The sequence below is a fragment of the Arachis ipaensis genome, chromosome B10, assembly GCF_000816755.2.
Source record: "Arachis ipaensis cultivar K30076 chromosome B10, Araip1.1, whole genome shotgun sequence".
In the NCBI taxonomy this organism is placed as follows: Eukaryota; Viridiplantae; Streptophyta; class Magnoliopsida; order Fabales; family Fabaceae; genus Arachis; species Arachis ipaensis.
The window spans coordinates 27,852,394-27,860,848 of NC_029794.2; the positions used below are offsets into that span (position 1 = coordinate 27,852,394).

Below are 8,455 nucleotides of genomic sequence, written 5' to 3' on the forward strand. Positions count from 1 at the left end.
ATAACGAAAAATATAAAAAATGATATTGAAATTCAATTGATTTTATTAATTTATAATCTAAACATAAAAATTAATTTTCAACTCAATTTTGTTCTTATTTTATATTTTTTCCTAAATACAATAAATAATTCACAATTTAATTCCAAAAACTTTTATTTCCAAATACATTCTGAAAGAGAGCAGTTTTTGGCTCTGTTAGGATTTTTTAGTGCTCTGTTAGGGTTTTTTAACGGAGTTTCTACTGCCATCAAGGCTACATTGTCAACGTCAATTAAATCTCAATACAAGTCTACATAATCTGCATGGCTGAGACAACGAGGGATGAAGATCGGACCGAGGAATACAACCGAAAAGGAGGTAGGAATGTGATTCTACTGGAAGAGGCAGACATATCAGAAGGTATTAAGGCTTGCTCCAATAGTCTCTTTGGCAGACTCTTTGCTTCCAAAACCTTCTCAGTTAGAACCATGGAGAATGCTTTAAAGGCTTTATGGAAAAATCCGGAAGGATTTAGCGTGAGTGACAAAGGGGATAATTCTTTCCAATTCTTTTTTAATAAAGAAGTGGATGTCTTGCGTGTTAAACGTAGTTCTCCATGGCTATTTAAAGATTATGTGCTCCATGTCAAGAGATGGAAGGAAGATCAGAATTGTGATGAAGAGAATATTTCCAATTTTCCAGTTTGGGTTCAATTTTGTGGTTTGCCAGAATTATTTAAAGCCCTTCGAAGTTGGACGTAAATTGGGAGAGAAACTGGGCACAGTGTTGGAGGTAGGTAAATTTTAGATGCGAGGCAGAGAAACTAGGATTGTGAAGGCCAAAATCAATATTGATGCTTCCAGGCAAGTGAGAGATCAGTTAATAGTGGCAGGACCTAATAAAACGGAGGTAGAAGTGGCACTACGCTATGAGAGACTTGGAAAGTTCTGTACCTATTGCGCAAAATTGGGGCATGAGGTAAAAAACTGCCATGATTTGTTGAAGGACACATAGAGTGATATGGTAAAAGAGGATGACATTGGCGAATGGGTTAAAGCAAGCCAAGTGGGAACGCGAATCTACTCTGAAGGAGAAAGAACATTCAGCAACTCAACTCAAAATCAGAATAAGGCCACTCAACGTAAGAAAAAACCGGTCTTAAACTGCTTATTGGAAGAATTTACAGGGATGTCAATGCAAGAAGGGAAACAAAGTTTGAAACCATAAGACACTGGTAACAGGGCAGCACCTGAGTCACCTCAATCATCCAATTCTAGAACAGAATGCATGGAGGTTATCATAGCTGGTCAGTCTAATACCAAGGAGGATGAAGGGCAGCTTATGCAATTTGCTATTGGGCAGTGTCTCACCACAGAGAAAGGTAGGAAGTGGAAAAGATTAGCAAGACAAGGTACTACATAGTCAGATACTAAAAGTGAACACAAAAGAAGGTTGATGAGTGGTATAGCTGAAGGATCTACAAAGAAAGCAAGAACAAAGGATGAAAATGCAGTTGAACAGATGGTGGAGGGTGCCAGCCAACAAATGGCACCCAAGGCGCCATGAGAACTATAGTTTGGAATTGTCGTGGTTTGGGGAGACCCCTGACAATTCACACCTTAAAAGGGATCTGTAAATCCCACTCCCCCGAGATTGTGTTTAAAAGTTAAAAAAAGAACCAATCTCGACAGGTGGAAGCAAAACTTCAAGTATGCGGCTACGAAAACTGGCATATTGTTAACCCGGCAGGAGTGGCAGGAGGACTTGTGCTAGCTTGGAAGGACAACATCAGTGTTCAAATTATTAGCAGTGGAGAATTCTTTGTGGCAGCCGAAATTAAGGAAGTCGGAAGTGATGTGTATTTTCGGAAAGCGAAAAACGAATCCCAAACACACAAAACTAACCGGCAAGTGCACCGGGTCGCATCAAGTAATAAAACTCACGGGAGTGAGGTCGATCCCACAGGGATTGAAGGATTGAGCAATTTTAGTTTAGTGGTTGATTTAGTCAAGCGAATCAAGAGTTGATTTGAGTGGTTTGTATTCGACAGAAGCTAAATTGCATGAAATTAAAAGGGAGAGGGGCAATTGCAGTAAATTAAAGAGCAGAGAAGGTAAATGTGCTGAATCTTAAAGAGCAAGAAATTAAATGGCAGAGACTTAGAACGCAAGAAATGTAAATTGCAGAATCTTAAAGTGCAAGAAATGTAAATGACTTGAATTGTAAAGGGAATTGGGAAGTGGATTTGCAGAATTTAAACAAGGAAAAGTAAATTGCATTAATCAGACAAGTAGAAGGTGACTGAATTGAACCGGATCTAAAACGGAAATGTAAATGAACTTGAAAAGCTTTAAACAGAGAATTTAAAATGCAAACTCCAGATCTCAGGACCCAAGAGACTAGATAACCGAGTCTAGATCTCAATGCCTTCCTAGATCCAAATGTAGAATTCAATTGCAAGAAATAGAGAAAAGTAAATAGCAGAATGAGTAGAAGAAGAGACAATGAACAGAAATTTAAATTCAATTATGCAGTAAAGAAAACAGAGAGATCTCAGGATAAGATTGAAATAGAATTCCTTCAATTCTCCAACCCAAGATCCAAGACAAATGTAATTGAAATTGAAAACAAGAAAACTAAGAGGAAGAGAATTCAATTCTCCTACTCCGAAACTCAGAAACTCCAAACAATTCAAAACCAAAAGCTCTCCAAAAACTACTCAGCAAAAGTAAAAGGAAAAGCTCCCTTTAAAACTTAAATCCTAAGCTATTTATACACTTTCTTCAAATGGTCTTCAAGCCTTGAATTGGGCCTTTGCTCTTGATAGAATTGGGTTGATAATAGTCTCTGTTGATTGCTCTTGGAGTTGGAGAGAAACCCATTGTGAACCGGGTCAAGAATCATAAAAGTTTGAGTAAAAGTTTGAGGCAAACTTTTACTCAAACTTTTTATACCAGATGGCTTCACTTGCTGCTACCAACGTTTGGGCTAAAGTTTGAGGTCAAACTTTTGCTCAAACGTTGGTCCCCTTGTGTATATGTGTGGCGCCAACGTTTGCCAAAAAGCTTGAGGCAAACGTTGGCGCAAGCTTTTCTCCTCCAGGGTGTTCAAGTGTGGCGCCAACGTTTGCCAAAAAGTTTGAGGCAAACGTTGGCGCAAGCTTTTCTCCTCCAGGGTGTAGGTTTTGTGATGCCAATGTTTGCCAAAAAATTTGAGGCAAACGTTGGCTCAAGCTTTTCTCCCAAAAGTTTGAGCTAAAGTTTGAGGCAAACTTTGGCTCAAGCTTTTTTCCTCTAGAGTGTTTTCAATTCTTCCAAAAGTTTGAGCTAAAGTTTGAGGCAAACTTTAGCTCAAGCTTTTTTCCTCTGGAATGTTTTCAACTCTTCTAAAAGTTTGAGCTAAAGTTTGAGGCAAACTTTGGCTCAAACTTTTTGTTCTCTCTTGCTCCTAGCCATTCCTTCTTCCTTCAACCTTCTTCAAAACTCTTTTCACCTATCATCAATCAATCAAAACAATCAAAGCTATGCCCCAAATCATAAGATTGTGTTTCTTTCATAATATATGACAATTATAGCACAAAATCTCATGAAAGTGCATTAATTCATCCATGGTTGATTGAATAAAAGGAAACATGGAAATCTACCCAATTGGCTTGCTTATGGCTTAAGAAAGTGCATAAATCAATTGAAAACAAGTAAAAAAAAGACTAGTGAAACTAGGCTACGATGACTTGTCATCACAACACCAAACTTAGAGCTTGCTTGTCCCCAAGCAAGAAAAGAATTATTGAGAAGAAAGAATGAAATGGAAGAGGATGTTCATGCTAGCAGAGTATTATTAGTAGTTCATGGGGTTTTATGTGGATAAGTAAACACTCACTTCTTATTGATTTTTAGGCCTAGAAAGTCTCCTTCAAGCATCAAGCAACACACTGCTATGACCTCTCATTATTCCTTTGTCCTTGACTATTATTTTTTTCTAAAAGCTTTAGTTCAGTGTCATGTGTAACAAGTTCATTTATTTCTTTATACTTGACACATTATTCACTATAGACACTTGGCTCACATTCCTTCTTAAAACATTGATGCCCAGCACCTCTTTGGGTTACTAAATGCCTTGTAGTTAGGTTGCTCTTGATAGTGGACTTTCAGCTGATGATCCCGGGTTAGTTAACCCAAGTCACCAAGTGTTGATGCACTCCAAAGAACTTAATAATCCAAGCAGATCCTAGTACAAGGACACCACAGGCATATATTCTAAGGTTCAAGCTATTGGTGTCTAGCTTTGTTTCTTTTTATTTTTTTATTCTATTGCCAATTTTTGGCCTTTTCTTTTCTCTGTTTGTTTTTCTTTTTAACCAAGGACTTTTATTTGATTGAGATTCATAGACAGTAGGCCACTTTCTACTTAGAAGGAGACATCCTAGTTCTCTTATTCACTAAAAGTGAGGTATCATACAATCACACATACATACCACCACTTACTTTTATTGTACTTCTATCTAACAGAGAACTATCCTACTTCACATTCAAACATTTCTTTTATTGAATTAAAGATGCAGGGGACAAAGTATGCTTTTTGTTAAGTGAAAGTAAACATACAAGCATACACTTAGGCTAGCTTATTTATTTCAAAAAAAATTGATTCTACTTGTACTAGATGAACACTTTAGCAAGATATAAATCATACCATCTCTCAACAGCTGAAGTTAAGTATAGATACAACCTATTGGTTTGCAGTTCTTTTGTCCTTCTTTTTGTTGGTCCCCTTTTGAGTCATGGTGCATAATGTCTTCAATTGGTGGTTAGTTCTCTGCACAATTTTCAAGAGTTACTTGCTTCTCAAGCTCTTAAGTGACTGGTTAGTATGCATGAATTGAGTGTGGCTTTTGGATTTAATTTGGTATGGGAACACCAAACTTAATTCCTTGCCACTGTCTCTAATGCAACAGGTTGTCCACTTATGAATTCTTTTGGCCTTGATAAAGGTTATGGAACCAAAACTAAAAAGCAATTAAATGGTTGAATAATTTGTTTGATTGCTTGGAGCTAGCATTATGCAGGAGGTGAGAGTATGCTTTTGAATGAGATTTTGGTGGAATACCAAACTTAGAATCCTTCATTCTCCCTTAAATTGTTTTGGTGTGCAACACCAAACTTAGCTCCTTGCAATACATACTTAATTATTCAACATTTTTATTGAAAAAGCTATGAAAAGATTTTCCACCCTTTTGGCCTCTTCTTCTTCTCTTCTTTCTTAGGAGATGATTCATGCCTTGGTGGTTCTTTATCTGGAATGTTGAGGTTCTCATCTGGGGGTTTTGGATCTAGTTTCTCCTTGATTTCTTTGGTCTGTTGCACCATCTCTACTTCTTTCAAGCATGGATGTAGAAGTCTTGGAGTTAACTCATTGAATGCCTCCTTTAAGCTTTGATCCTTGGCCTTATCCTTCATACAATCTTCTTCTTGAGTGGGCTCATGTGGGGTTTTAAAAACACGGAATGCTAGGTGCTCATCATGTACTCTCAGCAACAATTCCCCTTTTTCAACATCTATCAATGCTCTTCCCGTAGCAAGAAAAGGCCTCCCTAGGATAATGGGAGTGTTAGGGTCCTCCTCCATATCCAGAATGACAAAATCAGCTGGGAGAAGAGATTTTTCCACTTTTACCAGCACATTCTCTACAACTCCAAGTGCTTGCTGAATGGATTTATCAGCCATTTGAAGGAGTATTCGTGTGGATTTCAGCTCGACAATTTGGAGTTTCCTCATTAGAGACAAAGGCATCAAATTTATGCTTGCACCAAGATCACAGAATGACTTCTCAATTGTTATGTTTCCTATGGTGCAAGGTATATAAAAACTCCCAGGGTCATCTTTCTTCTCTGGCAACTCTCTTTGGAGAATAGCACTGCATTCCATTGTCATCTCAACAATTTGTCCTTCTTTTAGGGACTTTTTCTTTGTCAGTACTTCCTTCATATATTTGGCATACAATGGCATCTGTTCAAGTGCTTCTAAGAAAGGAATATTGATGCTGAGTGTCTTGAATATGTCCAGGAACTTTGAGTATTGCTTATCCTCATTCTCTTTTTTGAACCTCTGAGGGTATGGAAGTTTGGGGATATATGGCTTCACCCCTTCCTTCTTCTCTTGTAGCTGTGGCTTAAGGATGTTCTTGTCTCTCTTTGAGATTTTTGCATTCTTGGTCTTTCTATCCTTTTCTCTTCTCTCTTCTGTCTCTTCTTGTAGAACTTCTCTGTTGTGTTCTTCCTGATTGATGACTTCTTTCCCTCCAGTCTTCTCACTTCCCACTGTGATTGCCTTGCACTCCTCCCACTTTGTACCTTTTCCTTTGTCCTTTGGGTGGTCTTGAGTGGCACTAGGGGATGCATTTGATTGCTTCTCACCCATCTCTATAATTTTTTTAGCCATTTGCTCCATATGTCTCTCAAGAATTCTGATTGAAGCTTCTTGATCTTGTCTTGCCATCTCTTGATTTTTCATGAGTTTCTCCATCATTATCTCTAGACTAGAGATTCTTTGGGAGTCTGGATTTGGTTGTGGTTGTGTAAAATGAGATGGTTGTTGCTGGAAGTTGTTTGAACTATTTGTGGGATTATTTTGTGGGTGGAATGTGGATGTGGAAGGTGGATGATGGTTATTTTGGGGTTTTCTATATGGATTGTGGGTTATGTTTTGCTGGTTGTTGTTCTGGTTGTTTCTTGAGTTGTTTTGGTTTGAATTTCTTTGCCATGGTTGTTGGTTTTGAGTGTGGTTATCTCCCCATCTGAGATTTGGATGGTTCTTCCAGGATGAATTGTAGGTGTCACCATAAACTTCATTTTGGCCGTAGCTTTGGTTGTGCACATATTGAGGTTGTTCCTGCTGTTGATCTTCTTGGTTTTCTTCATTTTGCCCCCATTTGGTTGATAATTGGCTTGTGTTGATTGCTGCAACTTGGAGACTATCAATCCTCTTGGCCATTTGATCAAATTGTTGTTAAATTTGCTGCTGCATCATTTTGTTTTGAGCCAGAATTGAGTCCACTCCTTCCAACTCCATCACTCCTTTCCTTTGTGATGGCTGGCGTTGTCTCTGATGAGCAAAGAAATATTGATTGTTTGCCACCATATCAATGAGGTTTTGGGCCTCTTCAGCTGTCTTCTAATTTGTAACTGTCAGGATGCACACCATTGGTCTTCACTGTGTTACATGTCCTCAGGAAGGTGGATAGGTGCTGGTTTGGGTCTTCCAAGGGGCCTCCTCCATAGGAACAGTTGTTCTGCACCAAGGTGATGAGTTGGGGCTTCAATTCAAAGTTATTTGCATCGACATTTGGGGTAAGGATGCTACTCCCACAATGCCTTGGATTAATGAGTGTATATGAAGCCAAGACTCTCCTCTGGGGTTGACCATTGTTGTTGGCCATTTTCACTGGTGGATTTGTTAGATTTGTTGAGTGTTCCTCCAATTCATGATATTCTTCATCTGATTCTTCCTCTCCAGTAATATTTTTTTCTCTTGCTTCTCTTCTTATCCTTCGGAGGATTCTTTCGTCAGTTTCATGAAAGGTAGGGATCTCTCTTCTTGTATCTGACATACAAGCAAAACACAAGAAACACACAAAAACCAGTGACACTTCAATCTATTGCTAGAATGAAGTTTGAGTTAGCTTAAGCAAAAATTCAAACAGTTAGTGGGTTAGTAAAAAATTAAAGAAACAGAAAAGAAAAAATGCTTGATCTAGATTTCCACTTCACTTAATCATTGTCAATCTAATCAATCCCCGGCAACGGCGCCAAAAACTTGATGTGTATTTTCGGAAAGCGAAAAACGAATCCCAAACACACAAAACTAACCGACAAGTGCACCGGGTCGCTGGTGCACGAAATTGTGATGTCCAGGCTCGAACAATCCCTGGCAACGTGAGCAACTTGGTACGCGTAATCGTGATTACACTTTAATTATGTAAAATTCATGGCTCTTTCTTTCCCTGGCAATGGCGCCAAGAACATGGTGCCAATACCATGGTTCACAACTTCGATACAACTAACCAGCAAGTGCACTGGGTCGTCCAAGTAATACCTTACGTGAGTAAGGGTCGAATCCCACGGAGATTGTTGGTATGAAGCAAGCTATGGTCACCTTGCAAATCTCAGTTAGGCAGATATAAATTGATAATGGTGTTTTCGAATAATAATTAATAGAATAGGGATAGAAATACTTATGTAATTCATTGGTGAGAATTTTAGATAAGCGAATAGAGATGCTTTCGTTCCTCTGAACCTCTGCTTTCCTGCTATCTTCATCCAATCTGTCTTACTCCTTTCCATGGCTGGCTTTATGCAAGAGCATCACCGTTGTCAGTGGCTACATCCCCTCCTCTCAGTGAAAAATATGCTCACATGCTCTGTCACAGCATGGCTAATCATCTGTCGGTCCTCGATCATGCTGGAATAGGATTCACCCTCCTT

General features: G+C 38.7%; 1 protein-coding gene across 1 annotated transcript; it reads left to right on the forward strand.

Annotated features, from left to right (window-relative positions):
- LOC107620329 lies at positions 303–740 on the forward strand. The gene has a single exon (XM_016322507.1). The coding sequence runs from the start codon at positions 303–305 to the stop codon at positions 738–740; it is 438 nt and encodes a 145-aa protein (XP_016177993.1).

Excerpts from the sequence above, each read along its gene's own strand:
- LOC107620329 (XM_016322507.1), top strand. The coding sequence starts at position 303 with ATGGCTGAGACAACGAGGGATGAAGATCGGACCGAGGAATACAACCGA.